General features: G+C 70.1%; 1 protein-coding gene across 5 annotated transcripts in view; it reads right to left on the bottom strand.

Annotated features, from left to right (window-relative positions):
• Window positions 1–18,817, bottom strand: part of ABR (ABR activator of RhoGEF and GTPase) — a 77,443-nt gene that overhangs the window by 40,377 nt on the left and 18,249 nt on the right. For 3 of the 5 annotated variants that reach the window (XM_075904345.1, XM_075904338.1, XM_075904337.1), the window contains exon 2: window positions 1,451–1,635. In XM_075904345.1, the coding sequence (XP_075760460.1) occupies window positions 1,451–1,635 (185 nt within the window). Of the gene's footprint in view, window positions 1–1,450; window positions 1,636–4,850; window positions 4,866–14,181; window positions 14,200–18,817 lie in introns of those variants that run through there. The other 2 variants (XM_075904340.1, XM_075904341.1) reach the window with 2 other exon arrangements.

Genomic DNA, 18,817 nt, shown 5'->3' with positions numbered 1-18,817 from the left:
TGCTGGCCAGGAGGGTCCCCCCCTTCCTAGATCCATCCCCCAGGCCGGCCCCTCACCCCACCAGGGAGCTGCCCCTTCGCATTCACGTCTGATCCTTTGGAGGAGGCCAGAACCCTTTCAACGCCACAGCCCAGCCTTTCCTGGCACTGCCCTGGAAAGGAGTCCCAGGGAGTCGGTACACCGGCCTCGGGCCCCCTGCACCTCACGGCCCCGCCATGGCTCTGCAGCAGGCCTTTGCTTCCAAACCACACAGAGCCCCCCCGCCCAGAAGGCGCTAGACGGTGCATGCCCATGCAAGGAGCCAGGAAGTCAGGCTGCACGGCTTGTTCTCCAAGCGCCGCCACAACGCCAAGAAACGTCACGCCCCCGAGCCTCCCAGATGCGGGCACTGCCCAGACCCGACCCTCCCCCCATCTCTCGGCTCTGCCTCCAAGAGAGGGGCCAACGCATGCCAACCCGGCTCTCCGTGAAAGGCCTTTTCCGCCTCACCACACTGGCCTGAAATTGACCAGACGCCTTCCACGGCCCCATCCCGCCCACTGCCACTAGATGGCACCTGTGGCCCGCAAGAGAGGTCCCCGGCAGCCAGCTGCAGGATGCGGCAGAGCGGGGAGGGAGAACAGGTCCCGCCTGGGCAGCTCCATCCACAGCAGCAGCCGCCCCCACCCCACCCCACCCCACCCCCTTCCTGTGGCACCCATGCCAGGGCATTTAGGGTCAGGCCTTGGCCCTGCACCTCAGGGGGCAGGAAGGGGGGGCACCCCCATGCCGCTGCCTTGCGCCCCCAGCCGACAGGAATAACTGTCGTTGAACACCCATCCACAGGGGGCAGAGAGGGGGGTCCCACTCCACCCCCAGCTGGCCCCAGAGGTTCCAAGCTCCGCAGCCTCTCCCGGAAATGCAGCTGGTGCTGGGGTGCAGAGCAGAAGCCGCGTGCCCAGTACTGTGCCCGGCGGGCAGACTGAGGGAGACAGGCTGGGGGGGCCAGAGACCCCGGTGCACATCTCCTCGGGGCCAGACCCTGCTGTGCAGCAAGCGGACGGCTGCTGCGTGGCTGCCGACAGCCCTAGGAGCTCTGCAGCAGCTCCTCCCTCCGGGGATGGCCTGCTTGGCAAGCCCTCCTCGCACAGCGCCAAGGAAGGGACGGGGCCCTGGCCCTGCCTGACTGCACCGGACACTCGCCCTGCCCGGAGCCCCCAGCAGGCCCCAGCCCTCACCCCACACACAGGGGGCAAAGAGCAGCCATGCAGCTCAGCACCCCACCTCTCAAGCCAGGAGAGGAGGGGGCTGAGCTGGGAAGGTTTAGAATACGAGAGCGGGGGGGAGCCAGGGGGCTGGACCCCTCTAGCTCCAGCAGCCCCAGGTCCCACAGGGCACAGAAGCAGCAACCCCCTCCCCCCCTGCTGGGCAGAGCCCCCCAGGTTCCGGCAGCCCCAGCGCAAGCACCTACCCCCGTGCCCAGGCCATCGGCGGGCGTGGGCGAGACGCCGTCCCCGCTCTCCTGGCCGCGGGCGCTGAGCTGTGGCGACATGGTGGGCGACTCGTCGATGTAGGGCATGGTCTCCGAGCCCTCCGGCGGCCCCTTGGGCTCCTCATTGCCCTCCGCGTCGTAGTCCTCCGCCCCGTAGTTGAAGTCTGCCAGGAGGAAGAGGAGAGGCCGGTGAGTGTCGGCCACCAGGGCACCCAGGGAGGCATAGCGCACCGGGCGCTGCCGGCCCCTCGCCGCCATGGCACTGCCCCGCGGGACTCCCCAGCTGGGACAGGGGGCTGGCCAGGGGCATGGCAGCCAGGGGCTAAGCCATCAGGCATGGAGCCACCCCCAGGCTCCCCTCCCCGCTGGGGAGAGCTGGGAGCTCAGAGCTCTCCCTCCCTGCTGCACCATCTTGCTTTTTATAGGGGCTGGGGGCGGGGTTCCCAGGAGGTGAGGTCACTTCCCAAGCTCCGCCCCCTTGTTTTGACTCCCGCAGCCAATGGGCGTGTGGCACCAGGACAAGGTGGGAGCGGAGCAGCAGAGAGTGATGTGCAATAGGAAAAACACTTCTCCACCAGCTCCCCCCCTGCCCAGCTGGGCAAGGCCTTCTCCCCACTCTGCCAGGGCCCAGGCCGGGGGGGCCCGAGGGCCCCCAGCTCTGAGCCCCCCGAATGCACTGGGGCCAGCAGCTGAGCCCTGCAAGCAGCTGATTTCCAGGCAGAGGGCTGCCGGGCGCAGAAGCCCCTCACCACGATTTTAGGGTGCTCCAGTCAGGCACTTGGCAGAGACCCGGCTGGGGGGGAAGGGGTCAGCCAGGGCTTGCCCCCCAGTGGTCAACAGCTCCCGGGTGCCCTGCCACACAGCCCCCTCCACTGCAGAGAGGGAGCCACCCCCACCAGGGAAGGGAGACGCATGTTCCCCCACTCCGAGGGGGCTCCGGCAGCACCCGTTCCCCAGTGCTAGGCCCCAGCTGGCTCATTAACCTACGAGGTGCGATGGCCGGCTCCCCGGCACACTGAGCCAGGCTGCCCCCGCTCCCCTCCCGCTGGCCACACAGCACCCAGCCAAGCCCCCGGGCACCACCCACACACGCAGTTAACAGCTGAGTCCGGGCTCGGCCAGCGCCCCGCTGCAGGCCGAGCTGGGAGGGGGCAGGAAGAGGAAGGGGGCGCCGTGGGAGGGGGGAAGGGAGCCAGCAATCCGTGTGAGGGGAGGCTCCTCTGTAGCCTGCCCCCACCATGCAGAGGCGCCATGCGAATCTGTTTCCGCCCCCCCCCCCCATTCCTGCACACTCAGGAGCAGTGAGGAGGGTGGGCCTGGGGGCCAGGACTCCTGGGTTTTCTGTCCAGCTGTGCTGCCGTCCTGCTGGGCGGCATGGGTAAGTCGCTACCTGTCACTCTGTGCCTCAGTTTCCCCTCTGGACAAAGAGGGCGAAGGCAGTGCTGGGAAAGTCATTAGCCCGCCTGCCCTCCCCCCCCACCCCTGAGGTCGTGGGACAGCATCTGCCCAGCCCACCCCGGCCCCCAGTGGCGCTCACCCCCAGCGCAGCAGCACAAAGGGCGAACAAAGCAGCCCAGCCACAGCAAGGACAGTGAGGCCGGGAAGGGCGTGGGGCTGCCAGCCCTGGGACCGCTCTCCCGGCCCCATTCACTCCTGGCCTCTCTCGGCTAGGAGCAACAAGCCCTGGCTACCTCTGCTGCAGATGAGGGCAGGGAGGCCTAAGGGTTGGAGCTGTGCTCGGCTCTATTCCCCCTGGGCTGAAGAGCTGGGGAGCGGAGAGCCGGTCTGCTCCCATGGAGATGGCAGCGGGCGGAGGAGGTGAATGCAGCAGCCCTGGGGTGGGAACAGAGGGGAGGGGGTGGTACCAAGAGAGGAGCCCGTGGGCAGGAGGCTGAAACTGGGGGAGGGGGGAGCAGGATTTCGGCCAAGCAGCAACTCTGTGATGTGGCCTGCAGCTGCTGGAGATGCCCCGGCTTGGCTTGCTGCACTCCCCCACCCGCCCCAGCTCTGCCTTCCCCAGCAGCAGTGGAGCAGTCACTGCCCTTGGCACCCCTCGGGGCGAAGCCACCCGCCCGCCAGCACTGCTCAGACCAGAGATGGGACTTGCCGGGGACGGGCACCACCCCGTCCTGTGGGACGTGAGGCAGAGCCAGGGCGGAGAGCCGGGGGAAGGTGTGGGGAGAGCCGGGGGAAGGCGTGGGGAGAGCCGGGGAAGGCGTGGGGAGAGCCTGGGGGAAGGCGTGGGGAGAGCCGGGGGAAGAGCCGGGAGAAGGCGTGGGGAGAGCCGGGGGAAGGCGTGGGGAGAGCCGGGGGAAGGCGTGGGGAGAGCCGGGGGAAGGCATGGGGAGAGCCGGGGGAAGGCGTGGGGAGAGCCGGGGGAAGGCATGGGGAGAGCCGGGGGAAGGCGTGGGGAGAGCCGGGGGGAGAGCCGGGGGAAGGCGTGGGGAGAGCCGGGGGAAGGCGTGGGGAGAGCCGGGGGAAGGCATGGGGAGAGCCGGGGGAAGGCGTGGGGAGAGCCGGGGGAAGAGCCGGGAGAAGGCGTGGGGAGAGCCGGGGGAAGGCGTGGGGAGAGCCGGGGGAAGGCGTGGGGAGAGCCGGGGGAAGAGCCGGGAGAAGGCGTGGGGAGAGCCGGGGGAAGGCGTGGGGAGAGCCGGGGGAAGGCGTGGGGAGAGCCGGGGGAAGGCGTGGGGAGAGCCGGGAGCGCACTGGCAATCGGAATAGGCCTGGGAAATGGGTTGAAAACGGCCCTCCCCGAGATGTCACCACCGGCCGTGCCCCTCAAGCCCCGCCCCCTGCGTCAGGTGCGACGCAGGCGGCGGGTCGGGCTCTACGTGCCGCATGCAGCGCGGACGCGGAGCCGCTCGGAAGCGAGGGGCAACGGCGTGCAGACACAACGGCCCACCGGGAATTCCCGGTATCCCGCCAGGCCAGTCCGCCCCCCGGGAGAGCCCCGAGCCTGCCCTGCCAGCTGCTGGCCCTGCCGCTCCGGCCCAAGGCGGGGGGCTTCACTGCCGGCCCAGGAGAGGCAGCCCAAGCAGCCAGGGTACCGGGACTGCCCTGCCCACTGGCCCAGGCTGCTGGGAGGGCAGTGCCAGAGAAGCCAGCCAGCTGCCCACTGGGCCAGTGGCAAAGGACCTGCCCCAGAAGCCTGGGTGGCAGCCAGAGCCCTGCTTTCTGGCCACTGCCCCATGGCAGGGGGGCACCCAGGCCCCTGCCCCAGCAAGCCCTGAGGGGTACCTGTCCTGGCGCAGCCTTAACCCCCAGTTCACCCCGGGGGGTCAGTCCCCCAGCTGGTGCTTCCTCTCCCCCAGGGTGAGACTCAGGGCCCAGGAGATGGCCAGGGCCCCCCGCTCGGCTCAGCCACCGCTCCACTCCTCACCCGGGCTCCAGGCTCTGGCTGGGAGCAGGGGAAGAAGGCGTGCCAAGGGGCACATGGCTCCAGAACCGGGCCCACGGGCCCCCCAAGCCTGTGGGAAAGAAACACCCTGCCGTTACCATGGTCACCCCCGCACTGACGGAGCCCCCAGCCCTGTGCCCGGCCCACAGGCCGAGCAGAGCTCTCCGAGAGCCCACGCCCTGCTACAGGCACGCAGTGCCCCGCACTGAACACGCCCGGCCGAGACCCCCCCCTCCGAAGCCAGGCAGGGCAGAGCGCCCCCCCTGCACTGAGCGTGCCCAGCCCGGAGCCCCCCGCGGGAAGCCAACTCCCTCAGCCTCGCAGCCGGCTGCTGGGCCGCAGTGAATATTTCATTGCAATTTAATATTTCAAGCTGATAAATCTTTAAATCAAAGAGGGTTTTAAAGCCCTCCCGAGCCAGAGCCTGTGAGCACGAGCCAGGGAGGGAAGAGGGCCAGGGAGACGGGGCAGAAGCCAGCAAAGCCACACCTGCCCCCCTCACAGCTCAGCAAGCGACCCGGTGCGCTCGCAGCCTGGAAGACCAGCCCTCACTGCCCAGACAATACAGCGCGGTCCACAGAAGGGTCCCCGCTGGTCTCACTGAGCCTGGCTCCTGTGGCCGTGTGAACACGCATGTATGTTTGTGCACGCGTGTACACTCACAGGTGTGTGAATTTGGGCACAGCACAGCAGCCCAGGGTCCCACTGCATGAACACGTTCCAGCTGGGAACTTTCCCATCCCTGGAGCAGCGGCCCAGGCCCCCGAACTGGCTGCTGGCAACGCCCCAGCAGGCTGCCAAGGGAGCAGCCAGGACACCCACCGGCGCGCTCCTGAGTCAGCCTCGTGAGCGGCAGGGCTCCCCCCCCCGAGCCACGCACGCTGCCTCCCAGACTGCTGGACGTGGTGGGGAGAAGGGGGCAGCCCTTGCGCACATGCGCATTGCACATGGATCACACACGGCACTCGTGAATTTCACACACACACACACACACACACACACACAGAACATGGATAACACAGATCTCATGCATGGCACTCACCCATGAATTTCATACACCTTCCCCCGAACATGGCTTGCACACGGATCTCACACACAGATAGCACTCACACATGAATTTCACACACACACACACACACACACACACACACACACACACACACACACACCCCGAACATGGATGGCACACGGATCTCACACATACGTGGCACTCGCACAAGACCTTCACACGCACAGAACAGAGCCCTTGAGAACGTCCTGATCCGTTCGGGGCCCTCCCGGCCACTGGCTCTGGGTAGTGAGTCCTGGCCATATGCAAAGTACCCTAGCACTTGTCCGAGTGGGGCAAGAGGCGGGTTGTTCTCACTTTAGGGGGGGGTTTTGACTCACTTCTACATTGGTGAAGGAGTTTGAGAGAATTTTAGAGCAACAGCCCAGATCACCCGGGGAGAGGCAGTACAAGCTCCACCCCGTCCCGTCCAGGCTGAAGACCAAGGTTCCTTCTAACATTTTCCACCCATGTGTGGGATAAATTTTGTTACGTGCACCAAGGCATGTGTGGATGTGCACCACCAGTAGCTGTGGGCACTCTGCCTCAGCTGGGTGGCATTTGACTCTCTCTCTCCAGCCACCCAAGTACTCAGCTTACAGGGACCACTGCTGGGGTACCCCCTCACACAGTGCTGCCGGTGCCCCCCCAATGCCAACCTCCAGCCTCCTGCCATCCCAGCCCTAACCTCCCCCTCACACAGCTCTGCTGGTTCCCCACAACCCCAACCCACAAGCCTCCTGCTATCCCAGCTCTGCCCCCCCCCCACAGCTCCGCTGGTGCCCCCCGATCCTGCCCTCCCCCCCACCCCCTGAGTCCTCTCCTGCCCCTCTGTGACTCCCCGTGGGCCGCGAGCGTCTGCCAGCCCGTCCCAGGGTGCCGGACATGGATCAGCCTGCGGATCTCACCACCTCCAGCCCCTTCACACCTCCGCCGGCTGCTTTGGGCAGCTTCCCCCCCCCCCCCCGTGCCAACCCCCCTGGGCCGGGCTGGAGAGCGCCCGCCTCCGCTCCCGCACAGCCAGCGCTCCGCCACGCCTGCCTGGCCCGCGGCGTGAGGCCCGTGCCATCGCCATGGCAACTGGCTCCTGCACCATCCTGCCGGCTGCCAGCTCAGCCTCCCACGGCCGCCGGGATGGGGGAAGGGGGGGGTGTGCTCTCCCCTGCGCCATCCCACGGGGCGGGCACCGCGCGAGTGGGGGGGGGGCAACGGGGCAGCCGAGCCAGCATCCCACCCCCCAGCTCAGCGCGGCCCTGGCGTTCAGCGAGCACAGCAGTGGGGCCAGACAGACAGCGGTGGGGAGCCGGGGACGGGGCCTGGCCACTCTCACGGGGCGTCCCCTCCCGGCCGGCCGGGGGTCGCAGAGCCATGACCCCAGCGTGACAGATGCTCTGCCAGCAGCAGCCCGATGCCAGGGCCAAAGGCAGCACCATCCCATGTCTCCTGCCTCTGCCCGCGTCCCCCGCCTCTCTCCCTGCACTCAATGGCTCTGTCCCTCGACAAGCCCCCTGGGGCCATGGGGCAGGGAAGAACAGGACCCGTGATTAGCAGCCACTCCTGACCCATGGCCCCAGTTCCTATTCCCCCAGCCCCTCCCGGAGGGGGCAGACGCCCCTGGGCACAGTATCCCCGAGTGCTCCCCCGAGGACGGGCCCCTGGCAGCGCAGTCGGTGCGGCGGGGGCCACGTCCCTGGCTCCTGTGCCCCGCCAGCTGCTCCCGGTGCCCCGCCAGGAATGCACATGAAACCCAAGCACGACGCCATGCCCCACCGCCAGGCACACTTCAAATGCCATGGCCAAGGGGGGCAGCCACAGCAGGGCCCTACCCTGCCCACAGAGCACGGTCCCCATGCCACACGGCCCAGCCAGTCCCTTCCCTCCCCCCACTGCTCCATCCACAGCCGCCTACAGGGAGGGGCAGGTGCTCGGAGCAGGGCAGGTGGGTCGGGGAGGCAAACGCCCTCCGGCTACCCGCCCGAGTGAGCAGTGGGCGGAGGGGAGCAGGCCGGGCACTCAGAGCCCTGGGTATCGGAGCCGGCTCTGGGAGAGGCAGCCAGCCTCAAGCTTCAGGGTGGCAGGGTGGTCGTGGGGTCAGGAAGGATGCTCACTGGGACCAGGTGGGGGCAGGAGCCTGGGTAGCAGAGCAAGGTGGGCAGATGAGGTTTGTGCCAGGACAGCAGGTGCCGGCTTAGAGTTAGGAACATGAGCAGAGGGACAGGGACTCAATCGCTCATGGTGCCCGCCCTCCCCCTCCACCAGCCCGGGGGTCAGGAGCTGCCCCACGGAGCCAGGCCAGCCTGGGCAGAGGGGGTCCGAGCCTGCTCTGGCAGCAGGTGCAGCTGGCTCTTGGGGCTCCAGGAAGGGGTGCGTGGGGCAGGGACACACACGCGTCCCCAGGGCAGGCGAGAGGCCCAAGGAGAGTCGGCCCAGCGGGAAGAGCTGGCGCCATCCCCGAGAATGCCCCCAACACCCATAATCCCCTGCTCAGTCCTGGGCCCGCACTTCCCGCCCCACACCCTTATCTCCTGGGCCCAGAGACAGCCCAGCCGCCCGCTGTCTGAGAGCCCAGGAGAGTCGGGGAGGGCGGCTCCAGGGCACGCCGGGCTCCCCAGCGGCACAGGCCGGCTCCAGCCCTGCCACACAGGGAGAGGCGGGTTCAAAGGCAGGCGCAGCGTGGTCAGCCCCCGCCCCACAGCCTGGCGCCGGGCCGCCTCCAGCCAATGGGAAGCGGACGAGAGGGCCGGGGAGCCCTGCTGCTGGAGCGGGAAGTCACGGGGACAGAAAGGTAAATGCTGGGAGATGGCCCCCCGCTCTGCCAGGGCCCCCAGCACCAACCCGCAGCTCCGGCCAGGACAGCCTGGGCACCCCCCTCACACAGCCCCGCCGGTGCCCCACAGCCCCCTGCTACTCCAGCCGCAGGCTCTCTCCACGCCCTCTGCTGACGCCCCTCAAAGCCAAACTGCCCCCCCTTACCCCATTGTGTGTCCTGGGCCCTGCCTCATTGCTGCCGGCGTTCGGGCAGGCGGCGGGGACGCAGCATCCGTGGAACACGTGCCTGCCCCCTCCCCCCACGCCAGCCAGGTCAGGTGCAGTCTGGGGGTCCCCAGCCAGCTGCTGGCCCAGCCGTGAGCCAGCTCCATCCCGGGCCCCCTCCGCCAGGCACAAACGTTCTTGCTCCCTGGCCCCACAGCGCCAGGACGCAGCCTGGCTGACACGGGCCGCGGGGAGCCCACCGCACACACACTCTGCCCATCATTGCGCTTCGCTGAGCGTCTCCATGGCTGTGAGGAGCCGGGGGACAGCGGGCGGCTCACCGTCAGCAAACAAGGGGCAGGAAGCCTCTCCCGCCCGAGAGACAGGCTCCCACTCCCCGCCGCGCTGCAGCCGGGCCTGCTGCCTCAGCTAAAGGCAGCTCAGAGCAGGAGGGAGCCAAAGGAGGCAGGAGTGAGGCTGGCCTGAAATGCCCTGGCACAGGGACCCATCTGGGCCCGTGCTGGGAACCCCGGCGAGCGGCTCGTCCCCGGACCAGCAGGGGAACGTGAACCAGCATTCCCAGTACGCTGGGTACTTGCGCGGCCGCTCAGGAAAACCCCCCGAGCCACCCCGCTGATTAGCAGGGCGCCCACCGCCCGGTTGTGCGTTTCTACTGGTGGTGCACATTTGCATATGCCTCAGTGCACAGAGCAACATTTATTCCGCATGCGGATGGAAAAGATTAGCGGGACCACTGATGTCACGTGGACTGGCTCTGACCCCTTCCCCCAGCCCGCACAAATCCACATCGGGGAGCAGTGGGCAGTGACTGCCCTCCGAGCACCCCCTTTGCCAGCCCCGGCAGAGCCGTGCGGAGAGGCGGGCCCTGGGTGTCTGCTTTTGGAAGGAAGTGACCCGGCATAGGGCATGGGGTGCCTCCTCATGCCCCCGTTCCTAGGTGGCCCTCCCTGCACCCCCTCCCCCACGGCACCAGCCGTCTATGGCGCTAGGATGGGGACTGACTGCAGGAACATCACTCAGGCCTACGCCCCCCCTCCTGCGGCCATCTCTCTCCTGTTCACCAGTTACTCCCTAAGCATCAGTCTTACTGGCGTGCTCACGGGTGCAGCGGTGAATCGGCACAGCCTGGCCGGAGTAGCCCACGGCGCAGCCCCCCCACCCGCAGGATCCCAGGTAACCGCTGAAACGTTACTTTTAACTTTGTAACCGTGATTTTACATCCCTCCGCGGGGTGCGGGGCGCGTTAACCAGAGGCAGCGACGCCTGACCCTTCCGGTCCTCCTCCCCCTCCAGCACTGCTCCCCCGCAGACCCGCTCTCCTCCCCACTGCCAGGCGCTGGCAAAGCCCTGGCCGGGCTGCACGGCGGGACCCCCAGTGCAAGCCTGCCAGCGCGGCGCAGCCCCGGCAATGCCCGAGGAGCCCGCAGCACAGGGCTGGGCAGACGGGGTCCCGGCTGCTCCACACACTGAGCCGAGCTGCACAAGGCGAGCGCCCGCACGGCTGGGGGCACCGAGACTCACCCCCGCCCCGGGCTAGGGCGCAGCAGCCAAGGGAGCAGCCGGGGTTCTGGGCCGCCCCCCACGGCGAGGCCAGGTCATTAATGCCCCGCATGCCGACAGCGGCTCCCCTCGCCATGGGCGGGGGGCGGTTCCGGCAGCCTCACGTCACGGAGGGAGAGCGACTGCACATTGAGGTCAGTGCTTGCCCGTTGCCGGGCAAGGCAGGAGGACCCGCCCCACACCCGCCGTGCGGCCAGCCCTGTGTGGGGCTGCAGGGCCCCGCACCCTACGCAGCCCGGGAGGAGGGGAGCCTCGGTGCAGCCCGTCGCCAGCCTGCGCCACGTGGGCCCTTCGCAGCTCACACTGGCTGGGCACAGCCCTGGGCAGCCTCCCTCCCGCCCCACCTGGAGGGTCAGGCAGCCGTGCGGCCCGTGACGGTCTCCAGGGCAAAGCAGCAGAGGGAGGAGAAGGCCCCAGGGAGGAATTTGGGGCAATGGGGGTACCCAAGAACTCCCGTGTCGCCCTTTCCTGGGCTAGCACCCACCAGTCTGAGGCAGCTTCCTCCTGACACGGGATTTCGGCCCGGGGGAGCCTCTGCAGGCTCAGACACCCGCGGGCTAACAGGCCGGCGGCCCCAAGCGAAGGGGTGTCTGGGAGAGCAGAACCCGGGGAGCCTACGGGCCCCTGGGTGGCCCCCAAAAGGCTCCGCTGAGGGGGGGGGGCGGGTATTTGGGGCTTGACTCCAGGGAGCAACTTCTTTGGCTCCCCCGTCTCGTCCCAGGCCTGAGCCAGGCGCCCTGCCGAGGTGACCTCCCCAGAGAAGAGCGCCGTTGGGAGGGTCTTCGGTCCAGGCCCCTGCCCACCCCCTCAGCTGGAGGAAGCCACAGGCCCGACAGCCACCACCTGAGCCCGAGCCACAGGCAAGTGGGGAGGAAGGCGCCCGGGCACAGCGGCTCCGCGAGCTTTCTAGGCAGGCAGCCCAGCACGCCCAGGCCCCGGGCCCCGCGCACACGGAGAGCAGGAGCCCAGCAGGGCCTGTTGCCGCTGGCTGCACCCGAAGGAGGCTGCTGAACCCCGGAGGGGAGAACTCACCCCACAAGGCCGCTGCAGGAGTCCCGGGGCCCTGCCTACAGTAACAGCTCCCGCGCGCTCCCTCTCGTGACCCCGGCTCCTGCCAGGCTCGAATGCGCTCACGAGCCACAGAGAGACGCGGCCGGCGCCCGGTGTGACGGCGCCAGAGCGCAGAGCCATGCCAGCGGCTCTGAACCCGCCTCGCCCGCCACAGCCTGGGCTCCGGGCAGCGCCCCTGAGACTAGCAGCAAGTCCTGGCCGGGGCTGGGGGATCGGCAGGGCCGGCCACGACAAAGCAGCCAGCTGGGCACAGGGCGCCCCTCACCGCACTCCTCCTTGGCCCGGCCTGGCTTCCCCGCCCCGGAGCCGGGATTGCCTGTCGCGCCACGCTCAGCCCGAGGCCTGGGACACGGACACACAAGCCACCAACTTAGCTTGCTCCCGAGGCAGCCGCGACGACAGCGAGAGGCCAATGTGCCCACGGCCTCTGCCCCTGGCAGCCCCAGCGAGGCCAGCGAGGCCTGCTCTCCAGCTCGCGCCGCACAGACCCAGCACCGGCCTCTGCGAAACGCCGCGCGGAGTCTGGAGCCAGGGGAGCAAGGTGGCGTGTCCACGGCCGCTCTGAACGCCAGGCACCGGACTAAGGCTTTCGCTCCGGCCTCTGACCGTAGTGCCCAGCCAGACACCAGGCCTGGTCGTGCAAGGGCTTTGGCGGGGCCCCGCTGTCCGGGACCCCTGGCCACTGGGCGTCGGGAACCACGTCTGACCCTTAGACAGACCCTATGTGAGCGACTCCAGGTCACTGGGGCCAGAGTGAAAAGTACAAACATTCCCCCCGTTGCTGTGCCCGCCCTGCCCTGTCCTGCCAACTGTGCCAGGCCTGCCCTGCCCTGCCCCTCGCTACCAGGCCTGCCCCTGCCCTGCCAATCGGTGCCAGCCCTGCCCCATCCTGCCAACTGTGCCAGGCCTGCCCCTCGCTGCCAGGCCCACCCCTGCCCTGCCAGTCCCCCATGCACCCTGAACCCCCTACCTACCATTCGCCCCCATGCAGCCCGTGCCTGCACCTGCTCTGCCATTCACCCCGCGCCAACACCCTGCACTCCCAGATGCCCACGTCCAGCTTCTCTGAACTCCAGCCGCAGTCGCTCGGGTGCCCTTTGATCTGGAGCCCACGCTGGGGCAGGACGCAGTACGAACGGTACAGCCAGGCCACGCCACGCAACGCCCCCCCGCCCCAGACCCCGGCCAGGCAGCCCGCCCGCTGCGCCCCGCCTCTCGCCGTCCTCCGCAGCTACCCCCGGCCGTCCCCCACGACTGGTCCTCCCCCTGCCCGGAGCTCCATGGCTCCGGCGCCAACACGGGAAGGGGCAGTGCCCCAGCAGAACTCGCGCTTGGCTGCCTACGGGGGGCCCCAGCTCCGGCTCTGTGGGCTGGCCAGGCCCAGTAGCGGGGGCTCCCCAGGACTGGCCTTGCTGGGGGGCCGCCCCTGCCCCCAGGGTGCCCCAAAGCTCTTCACAGGCCTCAGCCCGGCCCGGTGTGAGGAGAAACCCCGACACCTGCCCCAGCCCACGCGGCAAATCAGCCCCGGGGGGCGGAGACAGAGCTCAGGGCCAGGGCACGTGGGGGAGCCCCCACCGTCTGCCCTGAGTCAGAAACAACGGGCAGGTTCTGGCTCCCGCCTGCCGGAGGGGCTTGCCGCACCGACCCAGCCCCAGGGCCCAGCCCCCGGCGGGCCTGTCAGTCTCCCCCCCAGTACGGGGGCCAGGAGATCCCCTCCCCGCGCCCTCCAGGCAACCCCTCAGCACACAAGCCCCGCGCCCCGCTCCCTGCCTCAAGGCGACCGCCCCACCACTGCCACGAGGGGGCACCGGGAAGCCGCCCAGGCCAGGGGTAGCCGGTGCCGGCAGGGCTCTGACCCGGCAGGGTGAGCCGGAGGCTGGCCTGTGCGTGCAGGACGGGGGCGAGCAGGGCCAGGCCCCCAAGCGCCCAGCTCACCCAGCGAGCAAGGCGGGACGCTCGGCGCGCACGGCCCTGGGGTTTCCGCCAAGCCCCACGGCCCCACTCGGAGCAGCGGCAGATGCGGCTGCAGGAGCAACCCCCGAGCCCCAGGGGTTTCCGCCCGGCCCCCGCGGCGCGCGGCCCGCTCTGGGGCTGGCAAGCGGGCAGGCAGCGCGGCCACGGCAAGCGAGGGCACGTCCCCAGAGAGAGCCTGGCCATGGCCAGCCCCCCGAGGGCAGGGCTGTGTGTCGATCCCAGGGGAGGGCCCCCCCAGTGCTGCCCGCTTGCCCGGCAGCCCTGCCGTGCCCGTTTGCATAACCCGGCCCTGGCTGCCCGGGAGGTGCCACCCCAGAGCCGTGGCACTGTCCGGACGCCAAGGAACGGGGGAGCAATTCCCGGAGCAGCCGGCCAGCAGGAGCGGAGCACACAGCCCCGGGGCCAAGTCGCCACGGCGCCCAGCTAACGACGCCGGCTCGGTGCCACCCTCGCCGGGATCCTCTCCCCCCCGTTCTGCCTGGCGGCACGCCACAATCCAGGGGGGCCGGGCGCGCTGCCGCCGGGCCGGGGAGGCGCTCGGCACCGCTGGCACCGTGCCCCCAGGTGAGCGTCCCCCTCCCCCAGCCCTCTCCGAGTCCCGCAGCCGGAGGAGCCGGCGGCTCCAGGCCAGCGCACCTGCCCCCGGCCGCGGGCGAGCGCACGTACTGCTGTAGAGGGTGTCGATCCACGAGAGGCGCGCCAGGCCCTGGTGGCTGAGCGGCTCCATGCTCCGCTGGCTGTCAGATCCGCGGCCACCGACACATCTCCCAACAAAGGCGGCGAGGGGAGGGAGGGAGGGGAGCGGGGAGGGGCTGGCAGGAGCCTGGGCAGCCGGCGAGGGGAGCCCGAGCCGGCCCCTAGCCTGCAGCGCGGGGCTGCCTGCCGGAGGAGAGGCTCCGCTGGCTCCGGGAAGGAGCTGCCGGTGCCTGCCAATGACAGCCCGCACCTCCCCCCGCCTCCGCCGGGAGACGGGGCGGGGAGCCGAGCCAGCCCCGCAGGCAGGGGGGCTGGGGAGGGGGCAGCGGCCCCTCCCTCCTCCCTCCGGAGGTGCCCCAGCGCGCCGCTGCTGCCCTGTGCCCCAGAGGTGGCTGCATTTCTGCCCAGCCCGGGGACAGCTGGGGGCGAAGGGGGCGCCCCATAGCCTGCTGAACCCGGTGTGCTACCACCAGCGCCCCGAGGCTGGGGGGGTCCCTGCTACTTTGGGGCTCCCAGCCTGCGGCTGCAGGGGGGGCGCGGGACGAAGCTGTCAGAATGTGTCTGAGGTTGGAGGCGTGAGAGGGGCCCCCCAAATCTCCCTGTGGCGCCCCCGGACGGCCCAGTCTGGGAATCTGAGAGCCCGGCCCGCCATGCCCCTGCCCACGAGGCAGATGGGGCTCCGGCCGGGGGGGCCGTAGTGCCCACGCACTGGAACCCGGGCTGAGCGCCGGCCAGCGAGCAGCAGGGGAAAGAGCCGCCTCCCGGCGCCAGCGGGCCCTGCGACTCGCAGGCCCGGCCTGGGCAAGGAGCAGGCCCCCAAGGAGGGAACGCGGGGCAGGCAGGAGAGCAGCACGACCAGCCTGGCGCTTGGACTGTCCTTAGCCCCCGCGCCCGCCACGGGGCGCACGCAGTGGGGGGGGGCTAATGCGGGCCAGTGGCTAGTGGCGGGGGGAGGGGGGCACTGCCAGATGCAGGAGGCACGAGGGGGAGGCATTTGGTTCCTCTCCTTTCCTTCCAGGGGCACAGCCGTGCCGGGCCCGCCCTGTCCCCCAGGAGGCGCAAGCCGGCGGCTGGGCTGGGCCGGGCCACAGTCAGCGGGCGGACGGGGCCCAAGCGTGGTAGTTTGCTTTCCAGGCAGCTCCCAAAAGGAGAGCCCCCCCCCCCCCCCGCCAGCTGCAACACGGCCCCGTGGAGCGCGCCTCCGGCAGGTCCTAACCCCCAGCCAGGGCCTGGCTCAGCTGCACAAACAAGCCTGGGCCAGGGACACCGAGCCCCGTGGCCCTGAGTAACAGGAACGGCAGTGCAGAGCCGAGCCCCCCCCCAACAGGCAAACTAGCCCCCCGACAGCTTGGAGCCAGGCTCCGAATGGGAGCCCCCCAGAGACCATGGGAGCACACGGCACCGGCCGGCTGCTCTCTCCCCCGGGGGCTGGCTCAGCGTGTGTGGGGAGCCCCCTGGCAAGGCGGCTCCTGTCCCTTCTTCCACCCAATCCCAGCTCCAGCTCCAGTTCCAGAAGGTCGCCTAGACGGGAGGGGGGGGCCCCAATCCCAGCTCTGCCACCGACTCGCTGGCTGGCCATGGGCAAGTCACTGCTCAGCTTTGTGCCTCAGTTTCCCTCCTGCCCACCGGGGGGGGGATACGGTCCCCGCCTCCCTGTCACAGAGCACCGAGAGCGCCCCAGCCCAGCAGCGTGAGGGGAGGCCGCTCCCTGCACACAGCAGCATAAAGCTGCGCCACGGCATGGGAGCCCAGGGCCACGTCCCCGCATGCCCCCCCCTGTCCCCAGGAGGGGAGCCCCGCCCCGTGGCTGCAGCAAGCCGCCCGGCCGCTTGCCAGGAAGGAGTTAACCCAGCCCGCTCTGCTTTTAGCCCAAGGAAACACGAACTGCCTGCCATCAACCCCAATATGTCAGGGCTCCAGCCAAGCGTGCAACCCGCCGCCTGCCTGCCCCCGAGGCGCTGGACACCCCCCCCACTCCTGCTCCCCCGGACACGGCAGCCACAGCCCGGCCAGCTCATGCCCACGGTGGACACCCAGCTGGGACTGGGGGATACACACCAGGGCCTGGCTTGGAGGGAGGGGGAACCCCTTGGACGGACACGCCAGTGCAGGGGGGGCCGGGGTCGTGCAGAGCTACCAGCTCTATGCCGGGGGCAGCCCTGCCCCACCCCGATCCCCCATGCACACCCCCATCCCCAGCCACGGCTCTGTCCCGGCACTGCCCTGCGGGGAGACCGCAGCGTGGTGCCCTGGACGCAGCCTGGGCCATGGGCTGTGCACCCCGCCAGGCCCCAGGAGCGGCACAGTCCAGGAGAAGCCTGTGCCCAGCACCAGCTGCCAGGCAGAACGGGGCAGCCCACATCACCCTGCAAGAGCAGGGGTGCAGGGCAGAGGGTCACGCCCCGTGCCCCAGCATACGGCTCACTGGCCAGCCTGCACCTGCACTTGCCTGGGCTGGCTTGGGAGGAGCTGGGACTGGCACACGATGCCCCCAAGCGTGCCGGAGCCCCGTTACCATCTGCCAGCCCCCGAGCTGTGAGCCCGCCCCGACGCCCGGCCCAGCCCTGGGCACATGCCCGGAGAGCAGGGTCCTGGACAGCCCTCACGGGCAGACAGGTGGCCCTGCCAGGGGAAACTGTCCCAGCAGGGAGCCCGGAGCCTCTCTACCCCCCACCAGGGGCCCTGGCTGGTCGGATCCGCCCCAGAGCCCAGCCCCCCACGGGCTCTGTGCCTCGCTCAGCGGTGAGTCACCAGGCGCTGAGTCACCGGCACAAGGTGCAGGCGGGGATGGCGCAGGGAGCTGCGATTCTCACGCTGCACGAAGGGCTCTGAGCAGCCCCCCATGGCCAGCGCCCCTCCCACACCGCCCCCCCGACAGTGCAGCGCCCCCCCCCCCCCCCCCCCCCCCTGCAAGGCCACTTCCCAGGGGTGGAGCTCCAGGGCAGCAGTGGGAGGAGCCTGCCCTGCTCCCTAGCGCCCCCTCTGGCCTACACCCAGGAAGGCAACCCCCAGCTGCGACCAGACCCCCCCCACCCGCTCCCATCATGGGCGCGTCCTCTATGGTGCCCTCACCCCCTGGGAGCCCTTCGAGAGGCAGGCAGGCAGGCGCCATGCTGGGGGCAGCGGCACTGGCTTGGAACCGGGCCCTGGGGCGCTCCCGGAGTGCACCCAGCACCCCCTTGTCCCGCCGCCGCCCTGCTGCGCCCTGCCCCAGAGCTGGCCGCATGTCTCCCTCCTGCGCCTTCTCGGGAGCTCGGCCAGCGAGGGCCCTGCCGCGCCGCAGGGCCCCATAGAAACCGCCTCCGTCAGCCCGCCGGGATTAGATGCGGGGGTGGATCTTTAAAGAGTCCCTGCCACGTGCCAGCCGGCTACGCTCACAGCTGCCAAGGCCGCCTGCCACCCCGGGATGCCAACGGCTCCGGGAAGGGCGGTGCGCCAAGCCGCGCGCTCTCTCCCACTGCCCGGCTGGACCAGCCCCCCCCCGCCCGCAGGCCCCCGGCCCAGCCCCAGGGCGCAGGCTCTGCCGCAAGCAGCTGGGCAGAGAAGCAGGCGAGGGTGGGGGGGGGAGGGGAAATCAGGCAGGACAGAGCCCCCCCCCCACCTGCCCATTGCCGCTTTAAGGATGCAGCCCCTCCCCCCAAAGCCATGCGGTGGGTGCCTGAGCACCACCTGGTGGCTGCTCCGGGCGCCGCAGGGCCAAGCTGCAGCCGGCACAGAGTCACGGACCCCGGGACGGCGCGTGGCGGGTACTCCGCCGATCCAACGCTCCATGCATCCCTGCAGCGACCATTCGATTAGTCCAGAGGGCGGCGCCGCCCCTTCGAAACGCCGCCTCGACTCAGTGCCGCACAGCCCGGGGTCAGCTGGGGACAGGGGACTCCGGCTGCCCCCGGCTCCGTGCGGCGCTGCCCCGTTGAAACGCTGCCGGGGCATTTTCAAGCAGCGGCGCCGCAGAGCCCCGGCTCCCCGTGGCGCTGCCACTTTGAAGTGCCCTCCTCTCCCCTCCATCTAATAGAGCGAGGAGGGGGTGGAAGTGAGTAGCCGACCCGTCCGTAACATCCCTACCCCGGGCCCACACTGGCCCGGCCCTGCCCTGCCCGATGGCCAGCGCCAGGGAGAGCCTGGGGGCGGGGAGAGACCAGCACCCAGCCCCTGACCCAGAGCGGCAGTGGCACCGCAGCTGGCAGCAGACACCCCCGGGAAGGGGGGCAGCACGGACGTCCCGGGGAGGAGGGCAGCCAGCGAGCACCCAGAGCTTGGGGGGGGGATGCAGGGAAGGCTTTGCCAGCCCCAGCCACTGGCCCAACAGCCCCTCCCTGCTGCTCTTGGCAGTGCCCGCTGGCCGTCGCCCTGGGCACACGCTGGCCCTGGTCACGGGGTACCTGGGCCCCGAGGGGTCAGCGCAGGAAACGCCTCTCGGGCCAGACGCTCCGCGAGCGCCTGTTGGCAGCTCTAACCCAGGGGCCTTCCCAGGCAGGGATCACACTCCCCTGCCCTGCCCAGCACCCGGGCCAGAGGAGCGCCTGGAGCTCTACCCAGGGCCCAGGGCTGCTGGCCGACCGGAGCGCCCCCGGTTTGGAGCAGGCAGCACGTCCCGGGCACAGGG

This window comes from Pelodiscus sinensis, chromosome 21 (assembly GCF_049634645.1).
Source record: "Pelodiscus sinensis isolate JC-2024 chromosome 21, ASM4963464v1, whole genome shotgun sequence".
Taxonomy (NCBI): Eukaryota; Metazoa; Chordata; order Testudines; family Trionychidae; genus Pelodiscus; species Pelodiscus sinensis.
This window is presented reverse-complemented; position numbering and strand designations above follow the sequence as displayed.